Genomic DNA, 23,961 nt, shown 5'->3' with positions numbered 1-23,961 from the left:
GCGGCAGCCTCTTAGGAGCGGCAGATTTCAAAGGACAATCACTCGATTTAATTAATCATTCGTTTTTTTAACTTTAATGCCTTCCATAATACAAACAAATGTAAAATTATTAAGTATTTTAGAAACCTCCATACATACATGCATAAATCTAATAAAGTGGCCAACACTCAAAAAATATAAATTCAGCAATGACCATTAGTGGCAATCAGCGATTTAGTCGCTTTTGGAAGCTAAATGCAGCGATTTAACATGCCACCACACGGCGATTGAGTCAATTCGGAAGCTCAACACAGGGGGTAAACGCTAACCTTTGCATATTTCCGGATATCGGTCTTATCCATTTGGCATCTGCAGATCAAGACTCGGTGTTGCACTAGACTTTAATCATGCTACACTCTTACCATGATTCTAATGAAGCTGACTGCAACTTGCTTTAATGATACAGCGAAATATCAATCGCGCCAAAGGCAGTATTGGACGCACGGCATTAACCAGTTCAAGTTTTACTTTTGGAAAGCATGATTCATTTTATATTATGAAGAGCATTTTTTCTGAACATTTCATATTTGGAAGCTAGTTTACGATGAACAAATACACATCTAAGGAAGAATATGTCGGTGAAAAAATTTAAAACCGTAAATATGCAGTTTCATAAAAAAGGTAAGTAATTTACCTACTAATAAAAATATAAGAGTACTTTTTACGGTTAGTGCAGTAGTCTTAATTAATATATAATTTAGGAATCAAACATCAACAGTCAGGTTTATTCTTTAGGTGGAGCAACGTATTGAAATGTTTCTTTGCTATTGAAAGAACTAAGTACCATTCCTTAGGAATTAATGTATAGGAAAGTTTTCTTTAAATTGTATGGTACCCTCGGTACGCGAATCCAACTAGCACTTGGTCGGTTTTTTATTTCACTTAGTAGCTATAGTAAAAAATATTTCAATTTTACTTTGATTAGAGACAACTATTGCTAAAAAATATGCCTTCATTATTTACTTATGTTTTCTTTTAAATTTTTAATTATTATCTATACATACTTGAAAGATTTTAAATCAGTTTTCAAAATCGCGATTTTAAAAATATTTTATAAATATAAGACGAGTTGCTATTATAAATAAAACACATTTCTAAAACACATCGTTTATTACAGCCTCGGTTTACAAGGTTCACTGTAGAATACTGATAGGAGGTCCACGGACAACTACATGACATTCTGAAAACAGGAGTTGCGAGTCTGCGAACTTCTAACCTCAATAACATTACGTATTCATGCCTAAGGTACACCAGGATGTATTTATAACTTGAGGTTTAACAAAGTTGATCTCACGATGATTCCAAAAGATGGCAACAAACACGCATCACGCCGTGAGATTCAAATGCCTTTACAAAAACTCCAAATTTTCACAAACCAACTATAAATTAAAAACTGGAAAATCACGATCTCTGTTCAACAGAATTCGTAAGTAATAAAAGGAACGTTTATTAAATACAATATGTTTACATACATAAAGCTAGATGTATTAAAATTTTCAAGGGTATTGAATGAAACTATTGTGATATAAATTCAAACAAAATCCCTATACTTTTGACTCCACGGAAGACACTTTTTGTCTTCTTTTGGCTATCAAAAACTATCAGGAACAAGACTCAACAGCCATACTCGAGACAAATATTTGAAAATCAAACATTTTTCTCGGTGTCCGGTTGGAACCCGCACCACACTTCACAGCTAGCGTGCCAGCTGTTTCATGGAGTCTCAGGGCGAGTGCCCTCTATTCGCAGGAATAGCTCGCTATCACTGGAAGAAATGGGTGAATGTCCTCCAGCAGTACTCTCTCGCAGCGGTCCTAGGAGGGGACCTCTTTGCCGCCATGGATCGGCCAGGCCACGGCTTGCAGTCAGAGGTCGCGGTGTGTGGACGCGCTCTGCGAGTGGGCTTCCTCGCGTTGAGCGCACGCGGGGTTGGCTGGACCCCGGCCTGCCGAGGGGGACGCGCGAGGCCTCCAGGACGGCCTCTGCAGCACGGGGTGGGCAGCCCCTCTTCCCCCTCCCTCTTGTGGAGCGCGAGTGTGCACTGCGCTGGGACTTTCGGCGGGTGTCGGTGCGACCGCGGTAGGCAACGGTCCACGACTCAACCGCACCTCTCTTGCAGCGGGAACAAATTCTCCCCGCGAAACAAAAGCAAACATCACCACAGAGTACTGTTGAGGAGAGTCTATAACTTGTATTGTAGCTGATGAAAAATGTACTAGAGTTCAAATTCTGAACACAATGTAAGGACGATCTCAATAATAAATAACGATAAGACTGAAATTTCCAAAAATAATCATATTGTGACCCTAAAAGCGATCAACATAATGCCAACTATGCAAAGGCCAAGGTGACTTCTGCATAGGTGGGTTGTTGACAATTACTGACCACTTTCAGAGTCCTAACACAAATTATAATACAAAAATTAAAGCCCTATACTCTGTGTACCATTCTAACACATCTAACTGTATCTAAAAACCCATACAGTCTGTCACCGAAGTGTCTATACACACCCGAATCAAGGTGGGTGTGATTCGGGTGAGTACTTCCATCAAACGCTTTGTATTTTGCCGACAGACTGTAGGGAGTGTTATTGTTTAGTTTGCGTCGACGAAGTACTCCTGGGCGGCCTTGGTGTCAGGCTTGATGGTCTTGGCGCCGGGCTGCCAGTTGGCGGGGCACACCTCACCGTGCTTGTCAGTGAATTGGAAGGCTTGCACCAGACGGAGGGTCTCCTCGACAGATCTGGGGAGAAGGAAAAAAACAATTTAGGTATACCACACACCTTACATTTTTTAAAATTTACTTTGATAGGTGGGTACCTATCAGAGTAAATTTTGTACCCATAAAGGACCCATACCCATAATTTTTAATTATACCCATAAAGGACCTCTAAATTTGCAATGAAAAATGCAAAAAAAAAAAACAAAAACTTGAAAAAAATTTTCAATGCAATTGTTTGTTTTGTCTATTACTTAAGAAAATACTGCTTTTTCTGCACAAGTTTCGCTGCAATTCACGAGGATTGAAAAGATAAGATTGAAATTTATTTCTGGTTGATTATAATTACATGCATTATCAGACACGTAAGAGTGAACATTAAATCCGATAATAATGTGTAATTGCACTCGCAGATCTCGTGCGACCGTAAGTAGGCAGTCAGTGCAAAAGATAGCACAAAACCAAGGCCTCAGATTATAAATTATTTACGACCTAGGTTGTTGCTATGTTTGACAGATTATATTCGTGTTAGATTGCTGATGCATACAACAAAAAGTATTAACAATATCAGAATTGTTATAAAAATCGCCGATATGCGTTTTGTTGGAGTCTGATTTCTTTTTAAAACTACAATTAATTCTAATAGGGTACCGGACTCATTTTTGTTCTTTACTATTATCAAATATTTACATAATATAAATTACTAGCTTTTGCCCGCGGCTCCGCCCGCGTTATAAAGTTTTTCGGGCTAAAGTTTTCCGTTATAAAAGTCACGCTATATATTTTCTCGGGAGCCTATGTTCTTCCCAGGGTCTCAAACTGTCTCCATACCAAATTTTATCCTAATACGTTGGGTAGTTTTTAAGTTTAACACGTTCGGGCAGACCGATGCAGCGGGGGACTTTGTTTTATGATATTTTTGTAGAACTTTTTAAGAGGAACAATCCCGTCATACATTATTGTTGCATAACTTTAACCGTTTACGCAGCGCACGCAACAGAAGCTCTCAAAACTAATAAATTGTCCCCGTTTTTGCATCATGTTTTATTACTGCTCCGCTCCTATTGGTCATAGCATGACGATATATAACCTATAGCACTCCAGGAACAAAGGGCTATCCAACACAAAAATATTTTTTCAGTTCGAACCGGTAGTTCCTGAGATTAGCGATTACTGCTCCGCTCCTATTGGGCATAGCGTGATGATATATATAGCCCATAGCATTCCAGGAACAAAGGGCTATCCAACACAAAAAGAATTATTCAGTTCAAACTCCTAGTTTCTGAGATTAGCCGTTACTGCTCTGCTCCTATTGGTCATAGCGTGATGATATATAGCCTATAGCACTTCACGAACAAAGGGCTATCCAATACAAAATGATTTTTTTTAGTTCGAACCGGTAGTTCCTGAGATTAGCCATTACTGCTCCGCTCCTATTGGGTATAGCGTGATGATATATAGCCTATAGCACTCCACGAACAAAAGGCTATCCAACGCAAAATGAATTTTTCAGTTCGGACCGATAGTTCCTGAGATTAGGCATTACTGCTCCGCTCCTATTGGGTATAGCGTGATGATATATAGCCTATAGCACTCCACGAACATAGGGCTATCCAACGCAAAAAGAATTTTTCAGTTTGGACCAGTAGTTCCTGAGATTAGCGCGTTCAAACAAACAAACAAACAAACTCTTCAGCTTTATATAATAGTATAGATAACACGGAAGGAATTATTAAAATCCGGTAAAAAATCAACAAGTTATGAGTCTTTGAATTTCGGTGGAAGGGGTAATTAACAAGAAACAGAAAAGAGACGAAATATCCACATGTGACGTCATCGGGAATTACGACGCGTGCGAAAAAAAGAGATGAAGCGATATCCCCACATCGCGCCCACTTCTGCACATTACAATATTTTAAATATGAATTACTCGCTCATTTTTTAACCAATTGTTATGCAGTTTTCGCAGGAGTGCTTCTTTTTCGTATTATAAACCATTACATATAGAATAATGTACAAAATCAAGCATAGGCCGGTCTCCTATTAGTAACATACAAATTATCACTATATGTTTTAAATGATAAAAATCTCCAAAAACCGTTGAGGTGTAACGCAAACCAGTTTTTATGCCAAATTAAACAAATTTCAAAATAGTTCATAATCATTTTTAACCTACTTGCGCATTTGACTAGTTTCAAATGGATTATATACTGCAGACCGCCCTAAAGCATTAATTATGTAATCAATAATGAATTGTACTCATGAAGTGTAATGATAACGCAAACTAACAAAGCTAATAAAATTACATATCTAATCATTATGATAACCTATCTGCCTGTATTGTTAGATAAATTTTTTTTTGTACTAGACGGCTATAATATAGGATTAAAAAACCCATTTACTTATTTAGAATAAAAAACGACTCTGGATTGTTACCATTAACTAATTTAGGATAAAAAAAAAATATTTGTTTTGGATGCTTACAGACGACTTTTTTAGTAGGTTTATTCTTAGCATACAGATAGTTGGGTTAGTTTATTGCAATTCGTTATTGTTGCTTATCTTTTCATATGAATGCAAATGTTAGAAATGTCTGGAATGCTTGTTAGAAGTTAACTTAGAAACCACAATGGATTTGGCTGAAATTTTGCACATGAATAGATCAAGTCCTATATTAGCATACGTGCTATTTTTCTCCCGGTAATATGCTCTCTATGTTGGGGTAGCACAAATGATTTGCTAGAAATTTATATAACTGGAAAGACATCACGTGGGCGGAGCCGCAAGCATCACATAGTTGGCTGCTGGTGTGATGTTTAGGATGTCAGTGTGATCTGTCACTCACCGTCCGACGGGCAGGTCGTTGACGGTGATCTGCCTCAGGTTCTGCTTGTCATCGATGATGAACAGGCCGCGGAACGGGATGCCGGTCTCCTCATTGAGCACGCCGTAGTCGCGCGCGATGCTGTGCGACTTGTCGCTCAGGATCGGGATGTTCATCGGGCCGAGACCACCTGCAAATACGTAGTAAGTTTGATTGCATAAATTAAATTCAGGAACGAAAGCAAGCATACAGGGTGTTTCGCTATAAAATTAAAAGTTGGTAGACAGAGGTAATTCGATACTAACGTTGAAAAAATACACTTAGCATGTGAAAGACATGCTTAGAAATGTGTGTGTGAAAAATATTTTTTATCGTCGTGTTAAGATTTCTTCGTACATATCATCACAGTATAGTTAATCACTGCTCATATTAAAATCTCAAAATTATTTTTATCAAAAATCTCAAATATTTTGTCACGACAGCCCCAATTAATTCCACGTTGCCCACTCCAAGAGTATCCAATTGAACTATTATTACATGACATACCTTGTTTGCGGGGCGTGTTGATCCACGCGAGGTGCGTGAAGTGAGAGTCGGTGGAGGCGGCGAGCACTTCGCATCCGATCTTGCGGAAGTCGTCGGCGCGCTCAGAGAACGCGATGATCTCGGTGGGGCACACGAACGTGCTGCGGGACAATGACGGTTTAGTATATCAAATGTCACAGGAAATTAAACTTTAAGGTGATATAATACAGTGCTTTTTGACAACATTTATGTCGATAAAAAATTTATAGACTCGAAATAATAGCTATACTGAATTGAATGATGGCACACATTATTGTGTAAAAACTCTTCGAACTCCTGCGCAGTTTCACTTTGGAATAGTTAATAGGAAGTTCAGCGGCAATATCTGAACTTCCAATTGTTACGGTTTTAGTTCTTTTTGTTATTAATTACATATATTATAAAAAATCTGTGGCATCAAATCTGATTAATTAAACATAAATAATAAATTTCTCGCCGTAGAGCCTTTCTTATGTAAAGTTAAAACAACACAGAACACGTCCCAAAAATCGTAGACAGTTACCCAGGCTAAAAAAGTCCCTTACGACCGATAAATCGACAACAAAAGCAATATAATAATTTTATTAAGTACACCTAGCTTGTTGCTGATTAGTGACCACATTATTTTTTATTGTAAATACGCGGTAGAATTTAAATAGATTTTTTCCCAAAAAAATACGTAGTCAGTATGTGATATAGATATATAAATTATTTTAGACGTCAAAGAAAAAGAGCATTTCTGACGTATGTATGACGTATGCTTTCCAAAGGTAAAATTAATAGGCCATACGAATTACGAGCCACGTGTATACCCACATGTATACAAAGTCCAATAGAGTGAACAAACTTATTGCATATACAATTGAAATTCTAACACGATGATCGATTTGTAAAACTTGTTCCCGATTCACTGACTCGCTATTGTGATAGCAATAAATGAATACCAAATGCCTTTGTGCTTAAAATTTAAATTTATGAAACAATATAAAATTATAGGAATATACGTGTTTTGGCTGGATAAAGAAATTCCAATAGCATATCTAGAATACAAAAATTAAGTAAAAAAAAAAAAAAAACTCCTCAAAAAGACCTCTTTAAATCAGTCTATTACACCGAATACAATAAGAGATAATTAAGAAGTGGTAAAGGTAGGGTGAACCAAGGCTTACCAAGTCGTATTATCTAAAAATCATTTCCTCTTGTTTAGCTGTAGTCGGGTAAAAAGTACGGCAAAACGTGGTATAAAGTCCAGACATAACAAGGTATTGCGAAGTTTGGTCGATTATATGGTGATAATGAAGATTTTTGAGAATAGTGCGAGTGTGCTGAAATACATAAGTATAGAATGAAACTTGTGTGGACGTTTTTTATCAAACTGAAATTCAACTATTAAGTGTAATGATTTTCGACGCATGTCTACTTTTTTTTTTTTTAATACATTAGAATTAAACTAAGAATCTAGGTATTAGCTGTAATGCATTCCTAATCACATTTACTTTCCCTTACAAAGGCTATCTTTAAAACTATTTATTTATAATAAATAAATAAGTTGGTAAAACTATAACACCTCAAAATCCTCGATAGCCCATTGACGTCTAACGTAGAGAAATTCAAACATGACATATTATACTAACAAATTGGCCCCGCAAATGCAGACGAATGACAAAATAAGTACCTAAACGCTTATCGAACTCCTGTTTGCTTCGATAAGTCCATGAAAGACATAATCCCATGAATGAATAGCTGCAAATGTACATATGAACAAAACGAATGTCATTAATAAAGACGCGAAAGCACCAGAGAAATGGATGACCTTAAAACTACACGACATCGATTAACTTTCTAAAATCGCTTCAACTCCATCACGACTACAGATAAGTGCAACAACATTTGTAACAATTGCTAATACATTCATTCTAGAAAAGTCGATTCTTATCTTAAACTTAACGATAAAATGAAATTTAAATTTATTAAGTAATCGTCATACAGCGTAAGCGATTCTAGTAATAAATTCCCAAAGATATATTAAATTACGCGAGAGCAGAAGCAAACAGCTGCAATCAGACCCAGCCCGCGAGAGGACTGATGCGGGCCCATAATTTTAGTACACTCACTTCTTGGAACCTTTATTAGAGGCCAGCCTAGGGACACAATTGCTAAGCCAACAGGGCCTCGGGGTGGGTTTGCCGACATCGGGACCGCCAGTTAACTTAGCATGAGCGGTCACCCATCCGCAGTTGGCATGCGCTAACCGTAGCTTATTCCTACGATACGAGTCCCAATCACAATTCTAATAGAAATGTTGACTATATTAAGACTAATGGATACTTAAGCTACATAAATTTTAATATCAACACACCAGGTTTTCGAAAAGTTCTTATGAGCTAGAGATTTCATGAATTAAGTAATTTCATTTCATGTTTCCCATTTAAATTTATAAAACATGTCAATTTAATCAACAGACAAATTTTAATGTTCAGATTTACGAAGCTTGTAAGCCGTTTTTATTATTTTCCGTATTTGCATTTTGATTAAATTTCGTTCACGAACATTAACAAATAAAATGTAAGTCAACATCTCATATTAAAATTCTTCTACAACACTTATAGATTTTGAATTAATTAACTTTATTTATTGCCTATAGCAGTATGTTAATGTATTTTTAATGGGTGAACCGGATTCTTTAGCTTCTACGAAATAAAAAATCTACTATTAGTACGAAACAATGCCTGTTACATGAGATGGTATACCGAAGTCAGTGCAAACATATTTAGTCTAGACTGCTTAACATGTGGTACTCACAAATCTAGAGGGTAGAAGAACAGCACGACGTATTTGCCCTTGAAATCAGAGAGAGCGATGTCCTTGAACTCTCCGTTGGCCACCGCGGTGGTCTTGAACTGGGGGGCGGGCTTAGCGATCTGGAGAGGCATTTTGTTGAAACTGCAAAGAAATGAAGGCAACGTTAATAATATCGATTTGCAAAGGAGTTTCTCGCACGATAGAAGCAGTACTCATTATGTTGTCTGGTTAGCAGCATTAACTTATACCTAATAAATGTGTTTATAAGTTCTAAAGCCACTATATATCACGTATGGCTTACACAAATATAAAAATATATAAATATAACACAAGGTTAATTTACGATTCTGCACTTTAATTGGTTGAGTTAAAATTTTAATTAGATTGAAATAAAATTATAGTCTCCGAATACCATGGAAAGTGGAAACCATATCGGAATTTGTTTATCGTGTTAACAACGTCAATGATAAAGATATAGTAAATTTCATTGTATCAATTTTATTACTGTACTATCTACACATTATCGAAACATAAGGTTTTACATTTATAAACTATAAATAACTACGAAAGTATTGTAAAGTCAACTTCTCACAGATTCAGCTATTATTATATCACAAGTGGCAAGATCAATTAAGTTTGCGATGTATGAAAATGGAAAAATGTCTATGGTTCGCATTCACAAGGTCCTATGTTAATTTTTACTGGTGTTCCAAAAACTTCAAAATTTAATTAACATTTTTCATATTGGTGAAAATTAGAGAAGACAATTCATAGTTTTTCCTTTTTTTATTTATTATGGTAATACAGAGCCACACACTGGTGTAAAGCGTACCCTGGCTGGCTAGTTGTTGCCATGAACTCTGTTCAAAAACAAAGTAATATTCACTCTAAACCTAGATTCGTTTCGCGCACAGTTGAAACTATTGCTAATGATGAAATTATTTTCGTCCACGAACTGTCGTCACTCATTTAGAATGTAATGAGTTTTCCAATAAATACGGGTCGATTTTGAAATGGAACATAAAAGAAGAACTGTATTATATATTAATACTACAAAATTAAAAATAACAGCTATGTACTGATTGTCATTCTGGAACATTAAATTATCAAAAAATCGGTACTGTAGGCATAAGGTGCCGACATCGATATAATATATTATGTAATATGTATTTTATTATATATATTACATAATAAAATTTGCAGCCTTCGTGGTCACAGAGCGGACCACGAAGGTTCTCGTCGTGAGAGAGTGTGTGAGAGAGAGAGAAAATCCTAATATAAAAACCGCGATTAAATCCGCAAAATAGTTTTATTTCAATGCAATAATTTAAAACAAGAAGCTGTGAAATTTTAACGTTAATATATTTTTTTTATTTGATAAGCCATGGATATGGTAATTGTATATGGAATATAACATCGTACAAAGGTCCGTTGCAGATCCTCACAGTGGCACGAAATAGAGTGCTCCAATTTTCAATGAGCCGCGAAGATTCGACTGAATTTAGCCGATGACATGGGTTATGTTGCCTTTAAAAGCATCTATATTCATTGCGATTGCTTATTCCTGGAAGTAGACATGTGGCTCCAGCATATCGACGGTATTATTACGTTCAAATAGTCCAGTCGGGTGTCATTTTTATTTTAACGTCCCGTGAACATCCGTTCCTAACCACACACGATATCAATATAACTGATATCAAATGAAAAGGACTTACGGTCAACACACGAAAAAAACGGAAATCATACAAAATATAATTCTTTTGGTTTAATAATTAAACATGTGTTGTATTTTAGGGTTCTTACATCACCGTTTTTTATGGAAGAATAATGGAAATTAAAACATAAACAAAATATTGTTTGAAGAACGTTTTACCTTCTCAGGGGAGGTTTAAGAACACATTATCATGTCAAATGGGAATGTTAAGATAAGATCAAATAATAACTTCAAAAAAGCCGATGGCATGACAGCTAGATTACCAAAATCTATTAGTTCAAGTATTTGCGATCTCTTGAGAAATAACTGTGGAATATAATCTATCTAAATCGATCTTATATTAAGATCGAAGGAAAATAGGGGACCGGACAGGTATTACCAAAAAATCTGAAATTCAGTTAAAAGTAAAGTTTGTAATATTAAAAATATTATCTCATATTTGTTTTTGTAAGAGTTGTGATTTGTATTTTTAAATCAATAAATAAAATACAATAATTATAGTATTTTTAGTCTATTCTTTACGGCAAATGAAACACCAATCACGGCGCATGACGTCACACGTGGACAAAATGTAAACAAACAGACGTCATCTGGATGCCATACCGCGTTGTGTTATTTTAATGCTTTAAATGTGTTTTTTGACACAGAACTGCTCTAATAATTAATATTAATTTATACGGGACGTTGTTACTATCTTCCAGCTTAACGTTTACAGATTGTTTAATCGTTAATCATAATGGACCGCAAAAAATATCGTTGGTGCGTCGTACCTGAATGTAATAATATCTTTACCAAACAAATTATTTATTGATGTACCACGAAAAACAGATATACGAATAAAATGGTTGCAGTTAGCAAAACGAACCTACGACGGAATGTCTGCAGACTCACCGATTTAGTTCTGTGAGGATCACTTTGATGTAAGTAAATAAAAAATAGTGTTTCGGTGTAAAATAAACCGATGAATATTTCAATTAATTAAATCATTTGTATACCCAGGGAGGTTATGGTTATGAGATGTATTTATTTATGTTTTAGCTGCCACATGATATAGAATAGAATATTTATTTATATAGAATTCTGGTTGTTACACAGTAACCTGAGATTGCCTGAGATTAACACGGTCTATGCAGTGTTGCCAGATCATAATTTCTCTTTACCCCAGGATTATTTGGAATTTAAAATTTTACCCTTAAACCAATCATAAATAATTCGGTACCTTTTTTTCTATATCCTTATCTATGCAGACGCCACTTCTTTCTTCACTTCCACTTCAATAATTATTAATTTAATTATCTCATTTTATTAGGAACAACTAGCTGTACATGAAAATTGTATTGAATAAAAAATTAGAATTGTTTCATGGCCTACAATTTTTGTAGGAAACATCTTTCTCTAAGCTCAATATTTATTACAATACCGTGAAATAATAGCTTTAATACTTTAACTCGTAGAATTACCCAAAAAATTACCATAAAAAATACCCTGCTGATTCAGTTTTACCCTAAATCTAGGGTAAATAACCCTAATCTGGCATTATTGAATCACTGTTCAAATGACAAGACTTGTCAAGTTGCTTTATCCACGTATGACGTCACACGAGACGAAATGACATAATGTAGCGTTTGCGCGGGAATTATAGCTATTTAACATTTAGGCATGGTTTTATGTACTTTTGAAGCTTTATTTGTGCAAAATACTATTTTTCTTGGCTATTTATATCCACAATGATCTATTTAAAACACCTTCTGAAAATTTGTCCGGTCCCCTATTATGACTGCACTTTTCCCTTGGGTACCTGTTTTAAAAGACGAATTAAAAGTTGGGACAGCGTAAATTATAGATAGACAGTAGTATCATTTTTTTTAAATAAAAATAACTATCATTGCAAAACACGACATCTCGTTTAATTAGTGAACATCCACCATAGAAGTGTAAAACACACATCTAAAGAACAATGGGGAGAGTCAAACTTTCACGTAAAGATCAACTCTCAGGTAAGACAAAGCCGAGATAGTTGACACTATCTGAGTTGTTTTTCGCATCGTTAACAGGTAATGGAGACATCATATAATAAATACAATGATTATAATTTTGATGACTAATTTCTGTCGACTGACTTTTGGAACGTTCGGTCTTCCGTTCATAAATAATCCGCTTTTGGACTTCATTATAGTCATTCAAGTAAATTTCTTCTATTTCCTATTGCTACACAGTTGACCGGATATTGCAAAGGATTCCATTCAAGTCAATATTTGCAAGTCATATTTAGTCACGGAAATATTCAGCGACGTAACATGCGTCAGAGTTCAATATTTATCACTCGCAAGGTCGAGGTCAAATGTCTAACTATTCACAATAATCCCTCTTTACTAATAAACTATATACTTAAAATACATTGTACACATACATCGTTTATTATCCTTCAGTAAAAGGAAGGTTCTAGAAAACTGTTACACTAGGCACTAATCGTGATTCAACAAGCCTCCTTTACATTTAACAACCAGCAGAAACATAAGGAAATGTTAAAAAATATTACTAGATTTTACCGTAAAATTACGTGCGATTCACAGAAATCCAATTGTCATGTATAAAAGGTATATTATGAAAGGCTCGAAACATCAAAATAGACTTTATAATTATCAAATATGAACTAATATCTACTAACACCATATCTAAACACAAAACTACCCACGTTAAACTGATCTAACCTAACACGTCCCGCTACTATTCCAGCGATATGATGACATGGGATCGGATGAACATCATGGTGGATGGTAGCGGTGGTCTTCCACAGAGTGACCAGGAGGCGACCGTTCCCATTGTACAAGTTATCGGTGAGAATGCCAAACGTTTGCATGTTCTTTAAGATCGCTTCCAGGTTTTGCAATCTGGGAATCAATTTTGATTTATAACTTTTGTGTCAAAATGGCTTTCTACAAAGTGTGAAGTAGTGGGCTAGTCGACACTGACGAAGGATCCATATAACCGGATTCGCTTTTGTAATTGATTTAACAAATAAATAATTAATATTTATAGCATCACGGAGTAATATCCTATTATTAATAATATTGGTACCTATATTTTATGCCTGCTTCTCTTTTGAAAAATTGCTTCCTTCACCACCACTAGTCGCTATAGTTACTTTAGTGCAGTTATTCGGGCCATCAAACGCATAATAGGAGCTACTTAAGTAGGAGTAGGTAGCTAGTAGGTCTACTGACCTATCCTGATCCTGGTCTACATTCTAGTCTCCAATTTTATTGCTACTAGGTCCATCTTGGTGCTTGGTGCTTGTACGTTACTCGAATGATAATGCTTGTCCTCTAATGTAATAATCGTCAACATTTCGTAGTCACGTCCTGATCTTCAGATACCATTCTTGTAATGACAGCTTTCCGTTTTTGTTGCAGTCTTCAGTGTCATGTTAGATTGATGGCTACCTAGCTAGTTTAGTCAAGTAGTTCAGTAACTCGCACAGGGTAACTAATAGTGCAATGTGAAGATTGACACGTTCTAATAATGTCCATGAGCCCATTTCTAAATTGGTCTAAACATGGGTCTTAGATGTTTTACCATAATATAATGTAAAATTTTATAAACAAAGTATACCTAAAAATAAATCAACATGTGGAGGAATCTAGGCGCGTTTAGCAGTCCGTATAGCTTGCTGATGTTGCTTTTATGCCTTGTTTCCAAACACTAAAAGGAGCAAAACTTTAAAAAAAAGAGTTCAGATAAAACCAGGTACACCTAATTGGATAAACTGATTTTATATCTCTCATAACTAAATCATAAATTATTTTGCTTATATATATTTTAATACAGGAGCTTGATACTTTCAACGGATGCGGAATACAATTTGAATGCCCTCACACAATGGTCGTGGGAAATGTGCTACAGAACAGGTTTTAAACAATGTAGATACTGTTAGCAGAAACTTGGGTTTCTTGATGCAAGATACTCCGTTAAATTTTGTTGAATTTTTTTCTTTAGTTCTCAGACTTCTCGGAGTCTAGATTAATTAAAATAAATGCTGAACTGAGAAAGATACTTCGGTTGGCACGGAGAAACATTTCTAATATAAAATGTACTATTATACTCGTAAGTTATATCTAAAAAGGTAATTTACACGAGCTGGTTTGTGAAAAACGTCAGCTAGCAGATATAAATAATTTTTTGTAATACATTGATATTATCGTCCGAAATCAATTATACAAAATGATTATTTGTAAGTAATTATTTTTTTATATCAATTTAACAGCATAACGCTCGTAAATAATGATAAGAGTACGTTCGCGAACTTGATAACTTCTGGACTGTCGGCCTTGACATGTTTCATGTATTGATAAATAAGTATGCGTCTATCGTGAGTTGTATTTTGGTACAAACAAAAAAGGATATTTTATTTTAAGACTTAAAGTTTACTATTTTATATTAACTAGTGCTGTTCTGGACATAGTTGGGGTCATCATTTAAAATACATTTGCTGATAATTTTGTTTAGAATTTGTTATACATATACTAGTAGTCATTTTCAATATACTAGTCGTAACTTAAGAAAATCCTTATGACACTGATGCAGACAACATACAACCCAGAGTAATGCCTTGTTAAAACATTATATTATGGCATTTCTTACATAATAATTGTTGTGTACTGAGACATAACTTTCGAAATTCATATCTAAAAGGTTTAGTAATAGGAAGCACATTACTCCTAAGTGCTATAGGCCACTTTTTATCCCAGAAAAATATTTAATTCGTAAAAACTCTTTCACGCAGACGTAGCCACAGAGTGCAGGGATTTAGTTATTTGAAAGGTTTTTAGGGGAATAACTATTCAATGGAAGTCCAAAAAAATTATAAACAAGAGGAATCAATCATTCATAATAAATGAGTTAGCAAGTGATTAAATAATCCACATAGTCGTAATGAGTTAGGGTCCAGAGCTCTGATACTTAGACATACATTTGTAACACGCAAAAAACTTGTTCTGACCCCATAGGCGACGTGACCCGATGACTTTGAGTCTAATTCCGTCAGACACGTAATTCAAGGATGTGTAACCTTGATATAATAAGGATTACAGCACAAGTCAGTTATTTTTAGTTGTACCTTCCGGAATATAAGACCGTCTGCCAAAATAAACCAAATTCGCGTGTTATCTACTTCAATCCTAGGAGATATTATTAATTAATGTGCTTCAAAGGGCAAAAGTGATCTATTCCAAAGTCTAACACAATCAACGATTACGATTCTAAGAAATATGCAGTATTACCATTCTTCTTGGAAATTCAAGACAAATTAAGTCTGCGTCAGAAGGAGAAATATCGATATCGTGGTGACGTCACGGCCTTCGGCCTCGATAAATAAAATATTACTCGGTAATTCCCTACTATTGCGTGAATGTTAAAATATTCTAAACCATCAATTAATATAGTATTGATTGATAACTTATTACAGGACTTAACAATTGAAATGTATAAAAAAAAAACAGATCTTATGTTATTTTATAGTTGCATTCCAAAATATATTGTACGTCTTTGCATGGTTCTTTATTTTACGAGCTATCATATTGAAATTGCAGTGTATAATAAGTTATAAAAAAAAGGAAATCATCTTGATGTAGCACAGCTGAGCACATAAAAAATCACAAATGACTATTATCTGCCTCTGGCCTCACGGACGCCTTTGGGTAACTTGCAAAGGAGCCATGCGCACGCGCATATAGACTATGCTCGCATATCTATAACTTTATTGCGTCGTATCACTTGGTGTAGCACCACTATCCTGCAGAATTCTCTAGTATAATAAACGGATACAGTTCGTCGCTAATGAAGATAAAAATGGTATTTTTACCTTAGCAGAGAAATTATTAATCTACATCTGGTTAGTAAAGTTAACTAGGAGCAATTGTTACCCGCCACGGGCATCAAATATACCTATGATTCATGTCTGGACTCAGCTCGCAACTATCTGCAACACACCAGCAGTTTGAAGTGCTTTAAGACCCATTTAAATCCTAATGATCACAGATTTAGTTAAAAATAATTTAAATTTAAATACAATCTTAATTAAATCTCAATGTGGGATGAATAACATTCAGTTTTTTGTTTAAATACACATATATGAATATTATGTCGTCATTCGCCGGTATAAATAAAACCAGCTGTGTTCATAAAACTGCTGCATCTAATTATTTACGGGCAATTTGTCAAGTTATGAGTAACTAGTCTTTACCTGTGGCTTCGCCCGCGTAAAAATGTTTTTCTGAGATAAAAAGTAGCCTATAATAACCAGGAGTAAAGTAGCTCTCATTAGTGAAAAAAAAAATAACAAAATTGTTCTAATAGTTCCCGAGACAAACGCGTTCAAACAAACAAACTCTTCTGCTTAATATAATAGTAAGTATTAATATTCTCGAATGTTCTTATAAAGACCGTGACCCGAACACAATATTATAATACATGTAACAATAATTATAAAGTTATTGGGGTTAGCTCCTCTGTTATGCTATTAGGTATAGTTAGCGATTTTTTTTATATAGAATTTAATGAGAAGCAAGTTGCCAGCGAGACGTTCAAATAGTTTGAATTACAAAGTATTGCATAACATTGCATTTAGTTTCTGAATAGAACAAGTAAAATCCACACAAATATGTTTTTCTATTATTACTTTTTACTAAGGGTTAATGCAGAAACAACTGAACGAATTGGTATAAAATTTGGCACAAGAGTTAGACCATGTCTTGGACTAACACAGGCTATTTTCTATCTCGATCATTTGCTACCATGGGAAATAATGGATTTTTATATCTATTTTTAAATAAATGGCGTTGGCGTCTTAAAGATGGTGCTATAAATCGCCAGTGTTTTAGGGACTTTTAAGCAGGAAAGGCAAGCCGCGAGCAACACCTAGCATCATAATTTAGTTACGTAATGCTGATGTCACTAGACTAAACTAATGTCACATTAGTGCCATGGCGTTAACATTATTACGCCCTACTTATACGGAATATGGTTGCTAAATGTTCATTTTCACTATAAAGTACAACTCTACATAACGATTCCTACTGGTTAAAAAAGGTCCAAAAATTACCGTTTAATGAAATCTTGCGACGGTATTTCAAAACAAAATGCCATCGAAAAATAACACCGAAATTTGAAACTTCCCGGAACGCTGAATACTTGCAATAACCTTTGAATTTCAACACTAATTCAAAGTACCACCACAAACGACTATTGGTTTCAATAACTACGGCTACCAAGAAAAATCGGTATGTACTCGGTTATGTTTAGCTTTGTGTTCACCGGTTGACATCCATGGAATGAGTTTACAGAAAGCAAAAGCATTTTAGCAAGATCGAATAAAGCTTGTTGCGGGCATAATTAGTATTCAAGAAAATTCGGGTGATTTTTATCTTTAATCACATTTTTTAAAAAAAAATCTTCGATCTGTTACTTTTTATGGAAATTCAATCCAATTTCCGGAAAGCCATCATTTGTAACAATATCTGTCTACTCTATATATCAAGTATTTACAGTTTAATTTAACATTTATTAAGTTTATCATTAAAACTAAGATAATTTTCTACTTTATAGCTATTACTTTACAGTTCAAAATAATTTTACTGTCTCAAACTACTACTTTACAGAAGGTAAATATCAACCTCATGGAGAATGGTCTCATCATTGGCATGAGATGCGTGGGCTTTTCGAGGTCCAGGGTACTGGCCTCATCGCCGCGGCACAAACACTTGTGTTCCATACTCATCTTCCAGCTCGCACTTGGTAATTTAAGGACTGCAAGGAAGGATTTGATAAAAGGAGGTTAAATAGAATTATAATTGTGTTACCTGTTTCTTCAAGACTAAATTTGTGGGTTCTGTGCTTTGGCAGAATGGTACCCGGATTACGGAACCCTTATACAGATAAGGGTATGGAATCCTCATACGGATAAGGGTACAGTAGTGGCAAGGGTGTTCTTTTTTCAAAAGGTAACCCGACGCACAAAAATGCTTTAGTTAACATATCGCGACCAATTTAACGGAAAACAAAAACCAAGACAAACGTAAATGAACTTAAAAGGGAAGCCGGTAGGAATCGTGTTGTATAGACGCTTCGCCACTGAGGTACGGAATCCTTATACGGAAAAGGGCACGGAATGGTTTATCACATTGTGAAGCTGACGTGAATGTTAACGGCTAGCCATAAATTAGTCACAAGTAGTGTCGCAGTTGTCTAGATGTTTCATACGTAGGTGAAGGATATCTTACATTCAGGTGGTATGAACGTCATTTGTGATATTGTTTAATAGAACAAGCTACGAACAGCAGGTACAAATACTTAATAATATATTCTGTTTCTTGACGAGTATAAAACCATGACAAACCAACAGTGGCGAAGGATCTATATAAGCTGATTCCTATCGGCTTCCCTTTCGTAATTAATGTAAAACCTGATCAACATTAGCACAATTTCTGAACCGCATTTAAAGTATTATAACTTATAACTTGGGTCGGGTTCTTTCGGAATTCTTTATCAGATCAAAAACTTTTTATCAGATTTTAAATTGCGTAGAATCGTGAATTCAGGCCATGTTTGATCATTTTATTATAACGCTAGTTGTCGTATTTAACTGATAATTGAAAGAATAACTTGTATCAATAGTGTGACTAATAGGAAATCAATACATAGGTATTATTTAAAAACGCTTCAAGGTAACTCATATCTACCATACTAACGTCAACTACTTCCGTAACATTAAAATATGAATAAAATAAACTCTAGAATAAATTTTGTGCTCTATTTTAAAGTATACAAGATACATTTTAGAACATTTTGAGGATAAACAAAGTTGGAATAAAACTAAATGCAAATGAGTACTTGTTACACTATGGAACCAGAATAAATTATTCTGCATCGAATAATGACTAAATATATTTCAATATACACGGAAGAGAGAAGTTGGCACATCTCTCAAAATATCAACGCAAATCGAAACAAAGGTATCCACGCGTTAATATAACATTTTACTTGAGCACATAAACAGTTTTAGAATTTGCTTAAAAAAAAAGAAAGAATTACTTCGTTACCACGATACGAAACTGAAAGGTAATGCTTTGGACGTTGTGGCTCTAATTTCAATAAATTTTTAAGTTTTTTTTAAGTACAAGTACAAGTTCGGAAATATTGTCATAAATCATGATTATTTAATTACTGAAGAAAAATGTTTCGATTATGTTCAGCATATTATAATAGTGGATGATGACTCGGAAATAAAATACAAATACTTATCTTGATAACAAAACAATTAGCAACACTCCTATTCACATGCTGATAATAGACAACACAATGCAAATATATGTATGTTCGGATACAATTATTTATTAAGGTATAGGGCTGTCAAATTTTCACAAAATAAATAATCTGTAAAATTGCATAAGAAATAAGGAGTAACAGAGGGTAGACAGATAATTGTATTTTCAAATAGGCACATTGGAGTGCTGAAGATAGTTTTCTTAAAAAGGTAAGTAGTCTGTTACGATTTTTCTATTAACAGAAAAATTTAAAGAAAATTATGTAAAAAGTACTTACATACATGTTTATGGTATATGGAATATTATTATAGTTTTAATTAAATTGATAGCAACCCTAATCAATTTATTTTGTAACTGACAAGGATATCAATAAAATTGTTTATATTACCTAATTTCAAACTAATTTGTGTAATAAAATGGTAATATAAATAGGAGTGTACGGCAAAGTACTTCATTTGGCCTTGTTAGACTTTTGTAATGCTTGTAACCTTCATACTAACAAATTTAAACATTACACTTTCAATTTATTTTTAATTATTTGTATAAATTAAAGATTATTTTGGGCAATGAGCAGTTAATTTGATATGAAGGATTTTATATCTTACAGTATAATTGTAACCAATGTGTGTACATTATAGATATTGAAGTAAAATGAATATGGGAAGTCATTTATAGACCAATAGAAGCCAAACAAGTTTTTTATTTTATTTTTGTTTGTCTTTATGTTTGTATGTGCATCATGGTACTGCATGGAATGCGGGTTTCACCTATATGTCTTACTAAAGGTCTAACTTAAAATATAGGTTCCATCTTATCTCAGGAAAATATAAAGCAGGACTTTAATCCTAGAAGAACCCTTTTATGGAGGGGGAACCGCGAGCTAAAGCTATTAGTCTATATAAATTAATAAAGGTGTCATTATTTTAACAAAACTTAATTTTTATTATTGCTATTCCTGTATCATAAATATTACACTTTTGAGGTCTCAAGGACTTTATCAATTTCATTACATTATAAAACGAATTAGTAAAGCTCTGGCCTAGTTCACAGTATTAAATGCTAACAGTCATTTAAAACCAATTCTCTACAGATAATTAAACAGCATCACTATTAGCAAACAATTGATTTGAGAATGACTAAGCAATTCATTGACACGGCCCGCTTATAAATTTTTAATTCTTTTGAACTGGTATATTATACAGACGTTTCATGGTAAAATATGCAAAAATATATTTTGAATACATAAGTATATTGGTTACTAAGTTCCTTTCCTTGCTTAAAATACTCACACTTGACATGTTACATGTGAAATATACAACTCTAGCACAATACTGTGACATCAACATTTTTTAATTTATTTTTTTCTAATGATGGTAACCCTATAGCATAACCTAGCTTTTAAGTATTTCTACAACGCAAATGCATGAGGATCTATTATATGCTTATGCCTAGCTTCAAAGCCGATGAATACAATGCAAATTCAAATGTATGAGTATCTATTTGATTATGTATTAATAAATGAGTGACCTATCAACACTGATATATCTCCCTTTCTTATTCTGATGTTCAGATTGTTGTCAATATTAAATTGTACCGGCAATAAATCTTTCTTTCTTTCAGATAATCACTTCTTCCATCTACTCTCAGAGTCAATGATAGTATATAGTATATAGATAGTAATATATTACTATCTATATACTCTATATCTGACACTATAGTGTCAGGGTGCTATTTTGAAACACTGCAAAGGAAATTTTCAACCAGAAAGTCAAATGACTGTATTTTAAGGTGTGGTACTTGTGATTATGTAAATTATGCAGCATTTAAAAATGCAGTTGATTATAAAATTGTATTTTTAATATAAAATGAAACTTTACTATCTCACCTTTACCAACACAAAAAAAAAATGTTTTCCGTCGATCGACAGAGGTGTGATTGAAGAGGTTTTCTACAATTTTAACAATATATCACAAGAATAAAACAAAATATATATTTTTTTATAATTAAATGTATAAAGTAATGAGGACCATGGAATATATTATTTTTGTTTTATATTATTGGTAGATACATAAGAAGCTTATAGGAATTAGATGAAAGCAAAATATTCTAACATTGTCAATTGTCATGCTGCAATGACTAGGCTTTTCATATCATGCAGTTTTTCATTATGCAAAAGAGCAGTTAATAATCTTAAAAGATCTGCCTAGCACAGATTTAGAACCTTACGTATTCGGCCTGTAAAGCATAGACATCAAAAATCATGCTGACCTTATTCCCCCAAGGCTCAAATTAACAATTATCTACCTTTCCAATATTAATTTCTTAGCTAAATTTCCCTCCGCATCGGATTCACTGCGAATTCGTTTTCTACTATTGCATCCTGGTTGCGTCATTTCCGATTAACCTTCGATTTACAAAAAAAAAAAACTAAGTGAACATTGATTAAAAATTGTTAGGTTTTTTAGTCGAAAATATTGCGCAAAAAATTTACATCGACCACGTACGTAATTGGTACTTCCCTTGTGTAGCAATACGTCGAGAAGAATTACCATAAATAACTAACGTAAACGGTTAAATTATTGAGGACATAAAAAAAAATTGCTGTATTTAATTAAAGGAAGGCTTTCCACATGCCATAAAACGTAATTCTACGCTTTCTTCAGTATGTACCTACCTATCACAATAATTGTTAAAGAATCAGTTCCTGATTTAAAATAATTACCTACCTACCCCCTAAAATAAATAAGCGATTACGAAAGCAAGTTTCAGCATCGTGGCACATTACAATGGTATCTATATGCCGCTATTTAAAAAAAAAGTTACAACGATCAAATTCTAGATGAATCTTCATGTAACGAATTTACAATGTGATGGAAGATGCAAATTATAACAATGATAATTTAAGAATCAAATAATTATGTCTTTAGTATGCCTGTAATAAAAGTATGATCCGAAATATACAATAAAGGTACTCACTTTAGGTATTTCTTCGAAATGAAATGAAGCAACACAACACACTCCGCAAGCGACCGGCGTGAAAATAAATGACAGCCGAAAAAAATGGCGGAGGCCGGCCAGCAATTTCCAGTTGCCAGCTACCAAATATCATTGCATTCATAAAAGATATTAGGCATAGGCGGTATAAGTTATAAGTACGTATTTATAAATTTAATTTGGATAAAATAAATTTTATAAAATTATTTATATCTTTAATGATAGTTATACTAAAGTTAAAAAAAAAACCGTTAACCCACTATAGGTATGTACTTTATGCGACATCTGGTGAGCTTAAAAATGAGATTTCTTGTTTGCACTAATTAAAAACTACTAAAGTATCCATTTTAATTTCTAAGATGGTATTTCAATATTAAATTTACGTAGTTTCAGTAATTATTATTGTTCTCGGAACCTACCGACCTATCTAACTATTTTACTTTAATTCAATACAAACTTTAGTAATTTATCACGATTATACTTGGACCATTACACTGCGATTATCGGCATCGAAGCCTGTCAATCGAATCGAAGGGGAATTTTAGCATTGTAAGGTACGGATAGAAAATATTTTTTTACGAGTGGGAGAAGCTTCTAGCTCATAACATTAGGTTTTTAAAGACTGTGCGTTGCAGAAAGTGCTGTTACAGTGCTTCTATATTACAAGTGATAAAATTGTTCGCAACTTTCTCCACAGATGTCGTTGTTTATAAATCGTACTTACAATTTCTCACAGAATCAAATATTATCTACTCCCTAGTACATATATTCTGAGACATATATATCGATGTATGTATTACTATTCAGTGTTTTGTGACTAGGGGTCGCAAACCGGTATCCCGGATTTCGAAAATACCGGAATACCGGACCAAATTAAGAACTTCAAAATACCGGTATTGATTTTACAAAAACCGGGATTTTTGGTATTTTCGGTATTTTATAAAAATAAAATTCAGTACAAAATGTGTGTATAATTATTAATTTCT

The 23,961-nt window shown here is 34.0% G+C and overlaps 1 protein-coding gene across 4 annotated transcripts; it reads right to left on the bottom strand.

The window, feature by feature from the left end:
* Positions 1-1,130: 1,130 nt before the first annotated feature.
* LOC115455597 (peroxiredoxin 1) lies at positions 1,131-23,075 on the bottom strand. 4 transcript variants are annotated; one of them, XM_037444474.1, is made up of 7 exons: positions 22,958-23,046; positions 18,332-18,464; positions 8,948-9,088; positions 8,260-8,409; positions 6,128-6,267; positions 5,603-5,771; positions 1,131-2,781 (listed from the first exon to the last, which is right to left on the bottom strand). In XM_037444474.1, the coding sequence occupies exons 2-7, from the start codon at positions 18,433-18,435 to the stop codon at positions 2,634-2,636; spliced, it is 852 nt and encodes a 283-aa protein (XP_037300371.1). In that variant the 5' UTR covers positions 18,436-18,464; positions 22,958-23,046; the 3' UTR covers positions 1,131-2,633. The 4 variants fall into 4 exon arrangements, with proteins under 4 accessions (XP_037300371.1, XP_037300372.1, XP_030040084.1 ...); XM_037444475.1 differs by lacking the exon at positions 18,332-18,464 and having other exon boundaries at positions 22,958-23,075; XM_030184224.2 differs by lacking the exon at positions 8,260-8,409 and having other exon boundaries at positions 22,958-23,026.
* Positions 23,076-23,961: the final 886 nt, after the last annotated feature.

This window comes from Manduca sexta, chromosome 28, assembly GCF_014839805.1.
Source record: "Manduca sexta isolate Smith_Timp_Sample1 chromosome 28, JHU_Msex_v1.0, whole genome shotgun sequence".
In the NCBI taxonomy this organism is placed as follows: domain Eukaryota; kingdom Metazoa; phylum Arthropoda; class Insecta; order Lepidoptera; family Sphingidae; genus Manduca; species Manduca sexta.
Note: the sequence above shows the minus strand (reverse complement) of the source record. Positions and strands in the feature narration are given on the sequence as shown.

Excerpts from the sequence above, each read along its gene's own strand:
- LOC115455597 (XM_037444474.1), bottom strand. The coding sequence starts at position 18,435 with ATGAGTATGGAACACAAGTGTTTGTGCCGCGGCGATGAGGCCAGTACC. Across the intron at positions 8,410-8,947 it reads TTCTTCTACCCTCTAGATTT|GAATAAGCTACGGTTAGCGC; the intron begins GTGAGTACCACA and ends CTCGTATCGTAG. Across the intron at positions 2,782-5,602 it reads AACGACCTGCCCGTCGGACG|ATCTGTCGAGGAGACCCTCC; the intron begins GTGAGTGACAGA and ends CCTTCTCCCCAG.